Below are 16685 nucleotides of genomic sequence, written 5' to 3' on the forward strand. Positions count from 1 at the left end.
AGGGGAAGGTCCGTGCCGCCAGAGGCTGGTATAAGGAACGTATTTGAGACTGACTTCAATCACTCGCTGCAGGGCACGTCCGAGAATACGCGTGCCATCTCATCCAATCTTGACATAGCACCTTCCAAGCCCTTCTGATACTTGGCGTTGGAAAAGCGGGCGTTATCTTTTGATTCCCAAAACAGCGACAGCATGTCCTCGTCCACGTCCGCCCCGATAACATCAACAAGGCCGGTGTGGCTAGTGACCGGCGCATCTTCTGGACTCGGTCTAGAGGTGGCAATTGAGGCAGCAAAACTGGCGACGGTTGTTGCTATTGGTCGGGATCATCACGGACTTGAACTCGCAGCGAACGCAGGATGTCGCACGGTTGAGTTAGACCTGCGTGCCTCGGCTGAGCACATTTCCTCTGTCATTGCCGACATCATCAAGACAGCGGGCCGAGTGGACGTTTTGGTGAATGCGGCTGGTTATATCCTTGAAGGTGCAGTGGAAGAGACAAGGTCCGTTTTTATCAGCCTGGCCCCTGTTCGGCCCCCTTTTACTCCTCTTCGTCATTTTTTGTCCGATGCTGACAGCAGACAGTGATGCTGAGCTTGAAGATATCTTCCTCACCAACGTTTTTGCCCCCATTCGTCTCGCGCGTGCAGTGCTCCCCCACATGCGGCGTACAGGGGCTGGTGTCATCTTCAACGTGGCCGGAATCGGCGGATTCAGTGGCAGTCCAAATGCAGGAGCATATTGCTCTTCCAAAGCAGCATTGGCTACGTTCACTGAGGCTCTGCAGAGAGAGACGGGCCCATTGGGGATTCGTGTGTGTCTAGTTCAGCTTGGACATTTTAGAACTGCATTCTTAAAAGCCGGACACAGGCTTCACACTGCGCTGCGCATTGTTGACTACGACCCAGTGCTAGACCCACTGCGGAAGGCTTTCAACGGATTGGACGGACACCAACCCGGTGACCCTGGGAAGGCCGCAAGAGCGTTGGTCCACATTGCAAGCTTAGATGCAGATAGCATTCCTACGCTGCTCGCCCTAGGGTCCGACGTAGTTCCTGCGGAGTTGAGTGCCCACGAAGCCAAACGACAAGCATTCTTGGCACACGATACATGGACCAACAGCATGGGGTTTGACGCCTGAGTTGACATGTGCGGCGGAAAAAGGGTGGGGGTTCGATGATGGGCGATCTGAACTCCGTTGTATAGATATAGGCATCTCTTTAGTGTAGTGCAATTTTTCCTGATCGGTTCCCTGCACAGGCAATACTGCCTGCCCAAGAAAGATCTATCGTTCAGGCTGTGAACCCCATTGCCTCGGTAATAAGCGCTCGAGAAAAGGTTGCCCCACACAACCATACGGATCGATAGCGCATGCAGAATATCAGTAGCGTGGGGACGTCAGAGACAACTTACTGTGCCTACACACCAGACCTTCCAAGTCGAAAGAAGATTTCCCCTTGAGGTGTTGTTTGTCAACGTCCAGCGTGTGCTGCTCTCTCGCATCCTCTCAAACCACCATGTTCACTCACGAGGGCCTCTTCGGGGTTCTGCGGGTATGCATTTTTAGCGCGCTCGGCATGGACTGGCAAAGAGCGCTATTCCTCGATACCCGTTGCGGCCCGCTCAGATTGCTCGCCGTTTTGATCTGCGCTAACTTTGCGCCACGCCGATGGGGTTCAAGGGTGGGAGGATTGACGTGATGCGTGAATGAAAATGCTGTACAGAAGCGATGGCAACCGTGTTTCCCACAGCAGATCCGGTTTTCGACCAGATTGCTTTCTGCGCTCTGCATTGCGAGTCTTTCCACGCCCAATCGTGCCCTGTGTTTTAGCGAAAGTCAGATCACTTCCAAGCCACTTGCGTACGCCGAGGGGCCGGGAGGAATACCCTGACCCACGTTGCCTGCCACTGTGCCTCTGGAAAAGCTTCGCCAAACTGAGCTTCTGTGTTGAGCCTTTTTGACAGCCTCGCTGCGACGTGCCAGACTGGTCAAGACCATGGTAACGCCAGTATAGGCTACCAGTGCGCGCTTTGGCGGGTTGAGACGGGTTTGATCCGCCTTTGTCAGCCATTTCAGCAGCATTGCTCGCCGACATTGGGATCACGCGCCTCTGTCTGCAGATGGCAGCCAACCGCCAGCTTCGGAGCCCGATGGGAGGAGAGGCCAACGTCAAACGGTCCAAGCGAGCAAGTAAGGATCGTGAGATGACGGCACACAGAACACGTCCGCATTCTGATGACCTTACAGTACTGGACAAAAAACGAGAAAGGAATCAAGGGTTGATTCTCATCATTCGTGGTCTGACCAATGATCCACATAGCCATGAAATCCTCCGAAGGCGGGCGTTCCAAGGATGGAAGCAATGAACCAGGACCTTACTGCCCTCGGAGTAAGCACGCATCTCCAGATCTGTTTGTCGGCCAAAGCTTACGCCGAGCGTTAAGGGCTCTGCCTCAACTCCAGAAGTTTGTTTGAGCAGTCTTTTGCTGCGCATCACTGCTTCTGGTAGCAAAATCACCAAGCAATTCCATGCAGGCTCATCCTGTATCCCACCCCCCACCCCCATACACACACACACCCCAAAGTGCTTCAATCAGGACAGCTTGTCATGCCAGGAGCCAACGACAACTGAAAGCTGCCAGGGTAATGCAGTAGCGCACCGCCTCTAAAGCACCCCTGCAAATGGCGTTGACGAGCTGTCGCCTCAGCTCCCTTCCCCCCACACCTTGATGGCTCTGTTCCTGTTCCCCTATCGCCAGCTCATTCGGACATTACTGAGGCGACCAGTCGGAGTTTGTAACCGAACTCTACATCTTTTAAGTCCTATCTCTGGTATCTGCACTGCTCTTTCCTGAGCTGGCAAGTCGAACGATGCTCGTTGAGCGTACTAACGCCCACCCCCCACAGCCATTAATCACCATCTGATGAACGGAATTGCAATTGCACATGGGCAAGTGGGTTCACTTTTGTCCAAAGACACTGAGAACGGCAACTGCTACGATATCTTCGTAGCTACTGTCTCGACTCCTGTTCGGTGATCTGTTACAACGGTTCATGATGGACAGGACGGAAGTTGCCGACGTCGCAACCCAGGACAGAAATCAAGCTTCCTCCCATCTTCTGTCATTCGTGCGCCACGAGCCGTATGGTACGTCATTCCCCGCGTCCAAGTCAAATAAACGATGCTTGGAGCCTCAGGAGACACATGGAAAGTCTGCATCTCACACGATCCTGACACCATGCAACTTGGCCCGGCTTCTACCCGCGATCAATACGATAGGCAGGATTTCACCGAATATGGAGACAAGTTTGGTTCATCGACGGAAAAAAGAGGGTGACATGGCAGGTTCGGTAAGATGATATTTGCTAAGATGTTCGGTTAGGCTGTTGCAACCCCGAACGCCTACAGTGTTGTGTGGAACAGACCCGTAGGGAAGGTATGCTTAAAGCTTGAGCTGGTGATCGACACGTTAAGGAAACCTGGCAGAGGTGTATTCAGGGCTGGCGCTAACCTCCGTGACCGGCGTTTTGTCATGCCCTCAAATCCATGGTTAATGGTTAGGGGATTAAGTGTAACCCAGCCCAACGTATGACCGTTTTTCCATCCATTCTGGCCACCAACTGGTGTTGCGGCACTCCCCCTCCGACAATCTTAGCCCTTCTCGAGTACGTCCTTCCCTTGTAGATTCGTCCTTGTTTGTTTTCCCGCCACACCTACCTGGATGAGGGAACGTGGGTTACACTGCACGATATGCACCTCTACCGTATCAGCAACATGGAGTGGCAGGGTGGAGCTTCAAACAACATGAATGTCCCATACATAAGTAGCAGCCTCCGGTACGCTGGAGACCTGGAACAAAAACCTGATATTCTGAGACGACGAGCAATCCAGTGTTTAATCCGATCTCTTCAATCAGACTGCCCAAATCCGACCCGACTTGGAATAGTTGTTTTCCACTGCTCCTTGTGACCCTCACGCCAACCGGAACATCTCTGGACACAGATCGGCACCGAGGCCCGACAAGAGCAAGAATGGAAGATGAGAACAGAACTCGTCAACGCGGCCGCAAACGATGGACCGAGGAAGAAGATAGCATCCTCTATGAAGAAGCTATGAAACAATGCAAGTTATACGTCCCGTCTGCGTGGCCTGTCTCATTGCCGTCTAACTGGGTCCCATCACAGCCACCACGGGAAATGTCAGAGATTGGCACAGGATAGCCACCAAGCTGCCGGGGAGAACAAACAAGGATTGTCGCAAACGATGGGTCAACAAAGTCTGTGGAGGGTTGAAGAAGGGACTCTGGGACCCCGAAGAAGATCGTCGACTCCAATCAGCTGTAGAAAAGCATGGGTTAAGATGGCCACTCATCGCTGCTGAGGTGGGCTATCGGAGCCCTGACCGTATGTCCTGACATTGTTGATCCACCGACTACCTAGACGATTGCCGTGGTTGCTAACAGCAAAGTTCAAAAAAGAATGTGCAAAAAGGTGGCAATATGGGCTCGACCCAAGATTAAAGCATCGAGAGTGGACAACGGAAGAGGTGTGTAATCTCGTTTCTGTACTGCGTGCTTTCCGCTAATCACATGCTCCAGGACAAGCTGCTGCTTTCTCTTGTGCAAGAAAGAGGACGGGAGTGGAAGGCTATTCAGCACAGTCACTACCCATCGCGATCACGGATCGATCTCAAGAACCGCTACACAATTCTCATGCGCAGACTAAACAACCCCAGCCATCAAGATGTCTTTCAGGATGAAGATGGCTCTGACACCAGCTCTGTCATATCAGCTGGCGACGCGAGTGATGATGGAACCGGCACAACAGCAGCCACAACGATCAGTACGCATAGCGGCTCATCATCACACAGGCTGCATTCAAGACAGGGCTCCAGAGTGTCTGCTGCGTCTGATCAAGTAGTGGCGCAGTCCAACACACACTCGCAACATGTTGAAGTCAGCTTGGGGACGGGACATCCGCATGTGGAGCAGCTTGAAGCAGACTTCAACGCGTCGGACTGGCTTGACTCCTCAGCCTTCTCCCTCATACCCACCACCACAGCTCAGCACGCAGGAAGCGTTGATCCATTATCGCTGACGTCGTTTTTGGATCATCACAGTTCAGGGTTGCATCACGATACAGCTATGATGTCTTCAACCTGGGAAGATCCGTTTTCAGCGTCTGCTGCCCCGCAAGCTTACCACTTGTCTGGGTTTCATCTTTCCACAAGCACCTATCCTCAAACGGCCGGCTTAACGACGACCACAGCCACCGCTGATGACCATGATGTAGGGAAGGGGGATGTAGAGATGGAGGGAATGGTTGCTTTTGACCCGACCCTCCTTCTCGCTGATACCACGGGCACGGACAGCTATAGCACAGAGCCTATCCAATCCACCGCGGGACCAGAGCAGGTCCCGCGATCGGAACAGAATGTGGGAGGAGAGTTGGGGTCCGGTGATGATGAAGATGTGAGCAAAGTGGTCATTGCAGTCGAAGGATGTGATAAAGATACATTGGACTATCTGCTCAATGTCACCAGACCAATCAAGGGACGTGTGAAAATGGAGATTACTATGTGAGTAAGGGCGGTTGAATATGTCGGTACATAGGTAGTCCTCTTTGTATGTATATAACTTGCAACTTGGGTTGGCATGGCGAAGGTGTTGAGGCGAACTTTTGGGGCATGAAACATCATATCACAAACTGCTTTTCTACTAAAGGTTTCCTATGACGGTCCTAGTATTTCATTGATATCCACAGTGTTGGGAAAACTTTAAATGTACTGAGCTTGTGTTAAAGGCACTGCCTTAGTACTTATAGATCAAGAACTATAATACCAGGTACGTAGGTGAACAATTAATCTTAATGTAAAATATACATCAACAACAGCCTGGGCTGCTCCGTTTTTATCCAGGGGTTTCTTTGGCGATCTCGGGTGTGGCTTAGTAACGCCGCTCTCATTACCACTGTCGATGTATTTTCCCTTGCTGGCAATCTTGTTGCTAAATATATTCGCTTCTCCGTAGTCTTCTGTGGAGCTAAACTGAGTCAATATTCAAAAATTCAAGCTGTGAACCCTCTCCGATTTCAATAGAGGTACCTATGCCCCCTAAGGTAGGTGTCTGATAATATTGAGGGTTTAAAAGATAATTCCAAGAGTTCAAAAATATGGACGCTGAGAACGAGTCAAATCAAAACTCCAAGAGCCTTGCAAGGGGAACTGCAACGGTGCTCTGGTGCAGGAAGTGTCTGAATGTTTGGGAGTGAGAAATATAGCCCTTTGCCGAGACTGTCGAAGGGTGTAACCAGGTAGGTACTACACCCACATCGGACCTTGGCATGCTCTTTTCAACATGAAATGTCGAGATAGCGATAGAACGAGTGATTTCAAGCTCCAGGTCCTTGGGAGTCAAGGTTCTTAAGGGCCAGTGTATACCTAGATTATTTGTGACCGAGGACAGCTTTCCTACTTAGGTAGGTAGTTGACACTAGTGAAGGCCGGGGCCTTCACCCGGACTCAATATTCACGAGGCAGATACATATTCCTTCTCACATACATACTGAGGCCTGTACCAGCTGGCCGAAACCAGATCTGCAACCTCGCCATTGGAGCGCGGCCCGCCTGCCGGGAAGGTAGTCTCCGCGGACTGTATGGCTGACCATCAAGTGATATTCCAGAGTCCTTCCAACCCGAAATGATGGACCAATCACCCAAATATCGAGCAGGACATTGGTGCCAACCTTCAATTCTGCCATGACATGGAATGTACGCCAAGTCTGATCACCATTAAACCGCAACGCCTTGCCATCCAGCACTTTGGGTAGATCGCATTTGTCTTCTCCATCTGGTATAGTGAATCGTTTAAAATGATTGGAGAACGTGCTACTCCTGCAGACCACAGCAAACATATGGTTCGTTTTACAAGACTTGTCCCCCCATCAGTTGTCATAGATTGATCCCCATATGCCTTGTCTCCCCTGCGACATGCTTTCCAGTCATCTGGATGTAAGGGTTCACTCCGAAAAAGCAAATGCACCCTGAGTGCCTCAAACATAAAAGTTTCCGCAAATACCTTAAGGCTTACCGTCAACCGAATGCACCCCTCACGTAAAAGTTCCTCATTGATTGGTGTCCTGCCTCACATTTACAAAGCTGCCATACTTCTGGCCCAGAACTGTAACAGACTGCATAGCGCAATTAAAATTCAATATGCTAGCCGCAGCTTGACACTCGACACTGTATCCGGGCTTGGCCTGGATGCTCGCTTGGAGATGGGGCATTTTCGAGGAGTCGAATCCTGCCGGATAGCACGGGAAGAGTGCCATGCACTTGACCAATGGAAAATAAATTAAAAGATGCAACATGGAGCTCCTCCGCCAATACTCGGAGAACAAAACTTTCCACGCTCTTGGGCATCTCCCACCGTGACCAACAAATGTTCAACAGAATGCACTTGATCACCTTATCTATCCTCGCTATTTGGCACACAACTCATGATTGTCGTTCACCGAACTTGGGGGCGAACTTTGTCCAATAGGATAAACTGATGACATTTATCCGTTTCAGCATCAAGACTTCCGGCGGCCAACACCGAGCAACATGTGAACACAAAAATCCTCACCACCAACAGGCGGAAGCTAGATCAAAACAGGGGTTAGTATGCTCATATCTCTCGAAGGCAACGAGTCCGGTGTGATCCGGCAAACGACGGACGCGCTGACGGACCATGATGGCAAGGCTTGGCGTTATGAGTCCGAGGGCCCGGCTCTGTCAGCTCCGAGGGTCAGCCGGACGTGGGGCCGTGTGGTGCGGGGGAAGATCCTTTCTGCCTTTGTGTGTTCCCCCCCTGTCCCATTGGCTAGGGTAAAGCGCTCCGTTGCTTGATTCTAGCCACCCTTCTTGGCGTCGCGGGCAAGAGATTCGTTAAGAGCTTGACCTTTTTCTTGTCACGGCATCGCTGGTCTGCTCGGAGCATTATTCTGGAATCCAGTACCGGAACTAACAGGTTGACAGCACGTAAGAGGCGCAAAAGGCGCTCACAAGACTGGTTTTGATGCATCAGGCATTGGCTCCTCACGGCCACGGACCGATTACAAGACGGGACAAAAGGCTTGTTGACAGTGGGCGTGCAGCTCTATTTGCCGACACCAGTTCCAAGTGAGGGACGCTAGCGGGAAGACGAGCTTTCAGAGCCGGCTTGGTCGTGAGAATCCTGTCTGTGCCGTTGCATTTACCCGGCGGAGGCGGCTCGATGTCCCACTCTAATCACATCTGCTTGCTCTGCAAAGGTTTTGTCAGCCAGGCCATAAAGCGCAAGAAGGAAAGGAGGAAGGTTGCGTCCCCGCGTTTGCCAAGCTTCGGTACCTCTCGCCACGAATCAGGGGCCCCCTGGGCTGACTTTAACGATTGTTTGCTGTACAGTGAATTGCATTCAACAAGAACTTTGCTCCGTGCTCGCATTTCCATCAGGGTGTCGCATCCATCCATCCCACGCGGTTCCACTCTTGACTTCCCATCTTGTATGGAGGGTCCCACTCTACCCCGAGGGAGGGAAGAGATTGTGGACTTAGGTATTCACTTTTTGACAGGACGACCCACCGCCTACGGCAAGTCAAGGAGCAAAGACGGGATATCAGGCCCTCAGTTGTCCCTCAGTTGTCCCTCACTAATACCCAACACTATGTACGCGGCGCAGGTGGTTGGCGACTGGGGACGACATGGAAACGCCGTTCCATTGGACTGGATCCATCAGGTATGGAGTGATCACCATTGCCCCATGGGGCGGCAAGACCCCATGTTTGCATCTCCACCACCTTAATTCACAAGTTCCGCCCAACCATCAGAGCAGGCATCGACAGCCGATTATCCCCGCTCACTCCGCATGTCCCAGATCACAAGAACAGGGCAATAGCTCCTGGAAGATGGCAGGCAAAATGCAGATTCCATGGCGGACAGGGCTGGACGAGACTACATCGAGGAGAATGTTGTGACTTGGCCCGAGGTAAGGGGGCAGGCAGGTAGCAATATCGAGATGGGACGCGGGAACCAGAATCAGTGGAAAGGAAGTGAGCGAACCGCCTTTCCGTTCCTGGGAATAGATTTTCCTCTGTACCTACTCTCACGTACCGTCGTTTATTGGACGGGGTTACCCCGAGAGTTGAGTGGCCCATGGCCATCCCGGGGTCATGGATACACCCTCTGCAGGCTATATTGAATTCATACCATGTGCTTGGGGATGATCCGCGAGAGCGGTTGGATTAAAATGGCGCGCTGTCCTGTTCCTCTCCTGCCGTCCCCGTCCCTCTTCTCTCCTCACCCTCCCCCTACCTTCATCTTCACACAAGGGTGTGGCCTGCCCCCAGTCGATTTTACTGCGACTAAGAACCTCCTGTCTGTATTCTTGCTTCCACGACATCAGAAACCAAGACAGCAACCATGGCTGGCGACGGTGCTGGCGTGACCGGCAAGTCGGATCCCATCATCACCCGGCTTGCCAACGAGGACAAGAAATGGTTCTACCAGAAGCCCAACCTGCTTTACCTTTACCTGATGCTCTTTCCCACTTGCATGGGTATTGAGTTGACGTCTGGTTTCGACTCGCAGATGATCAACGCTCTGCAGATCGTCCCCTTCTGGAAATATTGTGAGTGATTCCCAGCTGAACGAGATCTTGGGGTTCAAGCATTAATGTTTTGTTTGCAATGCAGACTTCAACGATCCTCAAGGTGCTCTCAAGGGGATTATTGCCGCTGCCTACTCTCTCGGTGCTATTCTCTCTCTTCCGTTCATCCCCATGATCAATGACAGGTTCGGCCGTCGCTGGTCCATCTTTGGCGGCTCTGTCGTCATGGTTATCGGTGCTCTCGTTCAGGGTTTCTCCGTCCACGGTAAGCATGTCTCCGCCAGAACCATCGATAACATGCAAGCTGACACAAAGTACAACAGTCGGCATGTACATCGTCGCCCGTATGATTCTCGGTTTCGGTATTCCCACTTGCATTGTCTCTGGCTCGTCTTTGATCGGAGAGTTGGCCTATCCCAAGGAGCGTCCTGTCATGACCTCGCTCTTCAACGTCGCCTACTTTGTCGGTCAGATTATTGCTGCTGCCATCTGCTTCGGCACGAACAACATCCAGAGCGACTGGGCCTGGAGAATCCCATCGCTTTTGCAGATTTGCCCTTCTCTTTTGCAAATCACCTTTGTCTTGTATGTTCCGTCTTCCTGAGCCTTCTTCCGGTTCGCTAACGTGGTCCTGAATACAGCTTCCTTCCCGAGTCGCCTCGCTGGCTCATCACAAAGGATCGTGGTGATGAGGCTCTTGCTATCTTGGAGAAGTACCATGGCGAATCTGATCGCGGCGCCGAGTTCGTTGCGGCCGAGTTCGCTCAGATGCAGACAACCATCAAGCTCGAGCTGGAGGCGGCCAAGAAGTCATGGCTGGACTTGTTCAAGACGGCCGGTATGCGCCGTCGTGTTCTGATCACCACCATGCTGGGTCTCTTCACACAATGGTCCGGCAACACCTTGATTTCGTAAGTGGCTCCCCGACACCTTAACTTCCTCTCGGTACACGGGCACTAACCAATCCCAAGATACTACCTTGGTGATCTTCTCAAGATGATTGGTTTCACCGACACAACCTATGTCCAGAAGATCAACGTCTCGATTGCCTGCTGGTCTCTAGTCTGCGGCGCCACCGTTTCTCTCCTCGTCACCAAGATTCGTCGTCGCGTCATGTACCTCGCTTGCACCATCTCTCTGCTTCTCTGCTACATTGCCTGGACCATCTCCATGGAGCGCGCTCAGACTGCCGCTCAAGCTGGCACGCCCAACAACGCGGCCAACATTGCGACCCTCTTCTTCATCTACGCCTACTCTCCCTGCTACAACATGGGTTACAACGCTCTTACCTACACCTACATGGTCGAGGTGTGGCCCTATGCTGAGCGCTCTTCCGGTATCGCCTTCTTCCAGCTCTTCGGCCGTCTTGCCGGTTTCTTCACCACCTTTGTCAACCCCATTGGTCTCAACTCGGTGGGCTGGAGATATCTCATTTCCTACTGCTGCTGGCTCGCCTACGAGGTCGTGTTTGTTTACTTCTTCTTCCCCGAGACATTTGGTCGCACTCTGGAGGAGTTGGCCTTCTGTAAGTCAAAAGTCCATCCGCAAACTATGGGCATCATCTGGACAGGGCTAACAACGAGGCAGTGTTTGAGGACAAGCATCTTGCCGACCAGGCCAACGCCGCTGTCGAAAAGGTTCTCAACGAGAAGAACGCGGACGTAATTTCACTCGGTGGAGAGAAGGGTCGCTCCGAGGTCCGGGAGAATGTTGCTTGAGATGGTCACAGCATTGCGGCCGGCGTGATCTAGCCAAAGATACCACGGAGTGGCTGGAGGGAAGGAGTTTGCTCGGGGACGCACATGCTCGATGGAGCGGGAGCAGGGTGTACCACAGTAGATGCATTTATCTTTAGTTACATTAGCACTAATCGCCTATAAAGGATGAATGACATTTGGTGTTTCTGACGTCAGCCCTTCTCTTGGCCATGTTGATGTGTTGATATTTGCCGCTCTGGAACAAGCTAGCCTCGCCTTGTTGGGAAACAAGGTCTGAGATTTGTCCGCTCGAAATATGCCAAGTCAAACATGCAAAGAGGTGGTGAATCTTCCATGTGGCAAATTGTCCGGGATGATACCCCCCAAATTGAAATGTATAGTGGCCAAGACGTTGTGGACCTGTTCCCCGCGTTCGCTTCGACGTGAACTTAGAATACATAAACCAGATGAGGTAGATGTTGCTATCACTCCCTGGCGGGTTCGTCAAGCAGACATACCTTTTTTGCAATGAAGTTCTCTCACATTGTCGCCGTTCTATCTGCCCCCTTGGCGGTAGCTGCGCTTCCGGCTGCTGCCCCTGAAGCCAATGTCGTTGCTGCTGCCGAGCAGGACGTTTCCAGCACTTTGCTGGAAGCCCGCCAAAACCGTCGGCCTACTCCATGCGTGAGAAAGACTGATCCTGCCCCTACTCAAGAGGAGACAGATGCTCGGTTCGGCGAGTTCGTCGAGGTGTTTGTCGGCTCCAGAAAGAACATCAGCCGTGCCTTTGAGTTCATCGTCGACGACTATATTGTAAGTTTCCTGGACATGCACCGCGGTATGCCTGCTAAGACGTGATCTCTAGAACCACAACCCAATGGCTCAGAATGGACATGCATCGGCCTGGAGCATCCTTGGAAACATGTGGGGCGGCATTCAACACCGCTACATCCGAAGCACCATCCGCGGCAACATGTCGTGGGTAAACTATTCGGCTCCTGGCTTTGGCACCATTGTCGACCGGTTCCGGTGGGAGGGAGGATGCATTGTCGAGCATGTAAGTGTTTAAGACGCCATGAGAGGCTTGGGTCGAACAGACGCTAACCCGACGCAGTGGGACCAAGGAGAGCGCTATCCCGCAAGGAAATAAGGGACACTAACATAGGATGTGCCGTAAGGATGTCTTGCTGTATATAAGAACACGAGTACGTGAGAGAGAAATAGTGTTTGTACCCTCTTCCGGCCTATTATTACATGGTGAAAGTGTAGAATAGGTACCTTATTTCAGTAACCCGTGGGCAACCTTGAGAGCATGGATGCTGTCTTCGTCCCACTGCCTTTTCTGTGACAGGACGCCCAAGTACATAAATGTATGTGGACAACCCAAGTACCGCTTGAGAGTGACCATGGTGCCGTTAGCAACAAGTTTCATTGCATAGGCTTCTCCCTCGTCCCGCAGCGGATCCACTTCTGCGGTGCGGATGTAGGTATTACATAACCCACTCCAGTTGGGAGCACGCATGGGGGCAAGCCACCAGTCGGGCCACATCTTTCTGATCTCCGGCAGCTTGTCTCGTGGCATGCACTGGTTGCCAAAATACTTGATCCGCTTCCACGGCAGGATTGGCCCCCGGTGGAACTCGTGGAAGGACGGATAGGGAGATTGGGTGTAGTAGTCGAGACTGAGGCAGTCAGTGGTGGGGGGCACGGTGGGCATGCACAGCTTAAGCTGGATCCCGGCATCTCTAGCCATGTGCTGCAAGACTAGCGAGATGTGACCGCCAGCAGAGACGCCGCCGATCGAGATGGAGAAGGGGTCGACGTTGAGGCTGACATGTTCATCACGGACCCAGTTGAGCGCGGCCCATGCATCCTGGATGCACTTGCCCCATATCGTTTCTACCACGACCGAGTCAGAGCTGGCACCCGGCCCGACCAACATTTGTGAGACTGTACCTGGACAATGCCGATAGTTGACATCAACCACGACAACACCTGCCTTGCGCATCACCAAGCACAGACCCGCCTCTGAGTGCAGGTCACCGAGCACAAAGCCGCCTCCGTGGAAGTTTAGGTGCACAGGATAGGGGCCGGGTCGCACAACTCCTCGCTCGTCTTCAACCGGGTGGTAGACTCGCACCGGGATGTTTGTGCCATCTTGCGAGCTGACAACATGGTCACCCACGCCCTTCTCTTTGGAAGAATCGAGAGCACAAGGCGGCTGATGTTTTTGAGGACTTTTGCGAACCTCCTCAATGGGGATTGTGTGGGCGGGCGGTTGCTTGGCGATGACGTCGATGAAATACTGGAGAAATTCGGGGTCGAGTTTGGGGAGGATGTGCTCCTCAATCAGATCCAGTCCATCATTTGTAGGCTGCGACGCTCCTGGTTTTGGCACGGCGTGGCCGGCAAGGGTCGAGTCGAGATTGCTCATTTTGCCTCGTGCAGTTAACAAGAGGGGTTCGGACGGTTGCTGTGTGACTTTAAAATATCACGACGACCGGGACCTTGCAAGTGTCTCCAAATCCCAGTTGGAGATTCGGATGGTCCTCCTCGGCCCTTGTCGGCTTCCCCACAGTTCGGCACTTATACTCCGCATTACCCCATCATTTGCACAAGTCGCACAACCAAGCAAAACTGTTGCAGCTGGCGGGGTCTACCTGCCTGCTTACTAATCAGCCACTGGTGCCAGTCAACCGCTAGGCATCAAAGAGATAGGCATCTTCTCAGCCAGAACAGTTCATGTCAAGGCCCTTTATAAGGACAAGCTACGATGTTATATTGCTTGTATTGCTCTCCTTAAGTGAGAGATTTTTATCCAGGGTGCCGTCCTCCCCATCTGCCTATGTACTTCATAAAACCCCACCGCGAAAGCTTGGCTTTGGGCATCACGATCTTCACCTTCCCGAGACCATGATCACAATCGGATATCTCGCTTGCGATCCGTTGCCTGCAGCTATTTTCTGAGTAAACAGCAAACCCACTTCTCAGCATCACCATCTTTATCTTCCCATCAAGAACGGAGCATACCGTCTTGTTGACTACTTTTCGGTCATGGTGACACCTCTCTTCAACTTAACTACCTATCCGAACCAGTGCAATGGCGTCAAGACAGCAAGCTTTGTTGCTGAGGAATCAGGATGACGAGGAACGAGACTATGAAATGGCACTTCGTAATTTCCAGAGCGGTGCCTATCGCGACTGGCCCAATGAAGCAGGTGTAAGTGACGAGCTCATCATGGATTGAGCAACCATAGTTAACCATGTATGTGATCAGTTTGAGGGCCTTGGTGAGGAACGAGGTCCCATTGAGGTTCCAGTTTCAGGATACATCCCCTCGTGGGCAATTGGCAGTCTCTATCGCACAGGGCCGGGCATCTACACCATCGACGATACTCCCAAAGGAACATACCGCACCGAGCACTGGTTTGATGGCCTGGCGCATACTCACCGCTTCGACATTACCCCCGACCCCGATAATGAAAGCAAAGTCAAAGTATTTTACTCATCTCGTCGGCAATCGGACCATCTCGTCGAACACATTAGGAAAACTGGAAGTATGAAGTACCTCAGCTTTGGTCAAAAGCGCGACCCTTGCCTCGGATTGTTCTCAAAGGTTATGGGGACGTGGCAAGCTGCGATGATCCCTCACGGGGAGAAATGGATGGAGAATGTCAGTGTGGCTATTTTGCCTAACCCACCTGGACTGGAATCGGAATCAGGCAATTTGTTGGGCAACAAGACTACGGTCGGGAGGGCACCCCAGTCAGGGGGCCACCGAGTTCCTCTCCCCCAAAGTGTGTGGGCAACAACCGACAATAATCTCATGAAGCAAATGGACCCTGACACCCTAGAGCCCATCGGCTTTGCAACACAGTCGGCGTTTCACCCCTCACTCAAGGGGCCTCTTTCATGTGCCCATCCACAAAGAGATCCCGTGAACGGCGACATCTACAACTTCAATCAGGACTTTGGAAGAGAGACTGTCTATCGAGTCTTTTGCGTCAGCGCATCAACGGGCCAGACCGAAATCATTGCCGAGCTGAGGGGAGAAGGTGTGCACGCAGCTTATATTCACAGTTTCTTTCTGACGCAGCACTTCGTTGTTCTTTGCATTCCAGCGTCGCATATTGGATGGGGAGGAGTCAAGATCCCTTGGGCCGGGAATATCGTCGACGCCATGGAGCCTTTTGACGAGTCTAAGAAGATGAAGTGGTTTGTAGTTGACCGCACCAACACAAAAAGAGGGGTTGTGGGACGGTTTGAGTCCGATGCGGGCTTTTTCTTCCATTCGGTGAATGCATTCGAAGAGGATGATGGCAGACGGATCGTTTGTGACATGATGCGGTATCGGAACCTCGACGTCATTCAGAAGATGTACTGCGACGTTATATTGCAGAGGGATGGAGCTACCGAGCGGTTTTGGGAAGTTGAGGAGAGGGCGAAGGGATCAATGCTTAGCCTCACAAGGTTTTCCCTATGTCTGGAACAGAGCAATCCGACGAGATTTGTGCCGGTTGAGAAAGTGTTTGCAATACCTGCTCCGCACGCGGGAGAATTGCCAACAATCAATCCGCTCTTTGCGACACGCAAGCACCGATATATCTACAGCTTGCCTTATCAGGGGAGGAGCACTATGATGGATGGAATTGTCAAGACAGACACACAAACTAGGGAGGTTCTGTTTTGGGATATTCCAAAGGGACACAGTCCTGGCGAAGCTATCTTTGTACCGAGACTACCAACAGGTTCCAACGCCGAGCAAGAAGAGGATGACGGAGTGCTTTTAAGTATTATTCTTGATGGGTTTGACAAAACAAGCTACCTTTTGTGTTTGGATGCAAAGACAATGAAGGAGCTAGGACGCGCCGAGCTTGCATTTGCGATTGGGCTGGGATTTCACGGTGTGCATGTTACTGCAAGTAGTAAAGAGATAGAGAGGGTGACTGGATCTTTAACGCGAACATAGTTGAATAAAAAGACGCTGAACGCCCCCATCTCTCCTCGTCCAAACCCCTAGTCTGGTGCTTTCTGAAGCTGAAGCTATATACTTCCAACTTTGCACCTCTTCCACCAAATTTTGGCCTCGCTGTATCAATCCACAATAGCTGAGGGGGTTTGGTTAGGCAGGCTGCACGCAGAGGGGTTCAGTTCAATTTGCATGCTGGCATGACAAGCATCAGCTCAAACACATCGCTTTGCTTCTTTCAAGTTCGATTCTCTATAGACAAGTATTAATTTTGTTTCTCTTATCACTGTTGTTATCTGAAGCTATATTCTCAATCATGCATACCATGAGCTTCCCTTGGCTCCTCATGCCAGACTGACATGGTAACAATAGACTTTTGAGTGAATGGGTTG

The 16685-nt window shown here is 51.9% G+C and overlaps 7 protein-coding genes across 7 annotated transcripts; 6 read left to right on the forward strand and 1 right to left on the reverse strand.

The window, feature by feature from the left end:
• Positions 1-77: 77 nt before the first annotated feature.
• QC764_400230 (uncharacterized protein) lies at positions 78-1308 on the forward strand. The gene is made up of 2 exons (XM_062946284.1): positions 78-503; positions 586-1308. Exons 1-2 carry the CDS (start codon positions 193-195, stop codon positions 1139-1141), a joined length of 867 nt encoding a protein of 288 aa, XP_062799856.1. The 5' UTR covers positions 78-192; the 3' UTR covers positions 1142-1308.
• Positions 1309-4033: 2725 nt separating this feature from the next.
• QC764_400240 (uncharacterized protein) lies at positions 4034-5583 on the forward strand (the record flags this gene model as incomplete). The annotated part of the gene is made up of 4 exons (XM_062946285.1): positions 4034-4124; positions 4187-4405; positions 4480-4547; positions 4600-5583. The coding sequence occupies 4 exons, from the start codon at positions 4034-4036 to the stop codon at positions 5581-5583; spliced, it is 1362 nt and encodes a 453-aa protein (XP_062799857.1).
• A 1929-nt stretch (positions 5584-7512) lies between these two features.
• QC764_0059860 (uncharacterized protein) lies at positions 7513-8123 on the forward strand (the record flags this gene model as incomplete). Its single annotated transcript, XM_062940494.1, has 2 exons — positions 7513-7662; positions 8019-8123. Exons 1-2 carry the CDS (start codon positions 7552-7554, stop codon positions 8121-8123), a joined length of 216 nt encoding a protein of 71 aa, XP_062799858.1. The 5' UTR covers positions 7513-7551.
• A 1317-nt stretch (positions 8124-9440) lies between these two features.
• QC764_400250 (uncharacterized protein) lies at positions 9441-11584 on the forward strand (the record flags this gene model as incomplete). Its single annotated transcript, XM_062946286.1, has 6 exons — positions 9441-9648; positions 9713-9892; positions 9951-10212; positions 10269-10538; positions 10599-11152; positions 11215-11584. The coding sequence occupies 6 exons, from the start codon at positions 9441-9443 to the stop codon at positions 11343-11345; spliced, it is 1605 nt and encodes a 534-aa protein (XP_062799859.1). The 3' UTR covers positions 11346-11584.
• QC764_400270 (uncharacterized protein) lies at positions 10938-13877 on the reverse strand. Its single transcript, XM_062946288.1, has 2 exons — positions 13281-13877; positions 10938-13223 (listed from the first exon to the last, which is right to left on the reverse strand). Exons 1-2 carry the CDS (start codon positions 13756-13758, stop codon positions 12604-12606), a joined length of 1098 nt encoding a protein of 365 aa, XP_062799860.1. The 5' UTR covers positions 13759-13877; the 3' UTR covers positions 10938-12603.
• Positions 11853-12474, forward strand: QC764_400260 (uncharacterized protein; the record flags this gene model as incomplete). Its single annotated transcript, XM_062946287.1, has 3 exons — positions 11853-12122; positions 12190-12381; positions 12439-12474. The coding sequence occupies 3 exons, from the start codon at positions 11853-11855 to the stop codon at positions 12472-12474; spliced, it is 498 nt and encodes a 165-aa protein (XP_062799861.1).
• QC764_400280 (uncharacterized protein) lies at positions 13632-16293 on the forward strand (the record flags this gene model as incomplete). Its single annotated transcript, XM_062946289.1, has 2 exons — positions 13632-14544; positions 14602-16293. Exons 1-2 carry the CDS (start codon positions 14425-14427, stop codon positions 16291-16293), a joined length of 1812 nt encoding a protein of 603 aa, XP_062799862.1. The 5' UTR covers positions 13632-14424.
• Between the last annotated feature and the right edge of the window lie 392 nt (positions 16294-16685).

The sequence above is a fragment of the Podospora pseudoanserina genome, chromosome 4, assembly GCF_035222485.1.
Source record: "Podospora pseudoanserina strain CBS 124.78 chromosome 4, whole genome shotgun sequence".
Classification (NCBI taxonomy): domain Eukaryota; kingdom Fungi; phylum Ascomycota; class Sordariomycetes; order Sordariales; family Podosporaceae; genus Podospora; species Podospora pseudoanserina.

Excerpts from the sequence above, each read along its gene's own strand:
- QC764_400230 (XM_062946284.1), top strand. The coding sequence starts at position 193 with ATGTCCTCGTCCACGTCCGCCCCGATAACATCAACAAGGCCGGTGTGG. Across the intron at positions 504-585 it reads GGTGCAGTGGAAGAGACAAG|TGATGCTGAGCTTGAAGATA; the intron begins GTCCGTTTTTAT and ends GACAGCAGACAG.
- QC764_400270 (XM_062946288.1), bottom strand. The coding sequence starts at position 13,758 with ATGAGCAATCTCGACTCGACCCTTGCCGGCCACGCCGTGCCAAAACCA. Across the intron at positions 13,224-13,280 it reads CAACTATCGGCATTGTCCAG|AAACGATATGGGGCAAGTGC; the intron begins GTACAGTCTCAC and ends CGGTCGTGGTAG.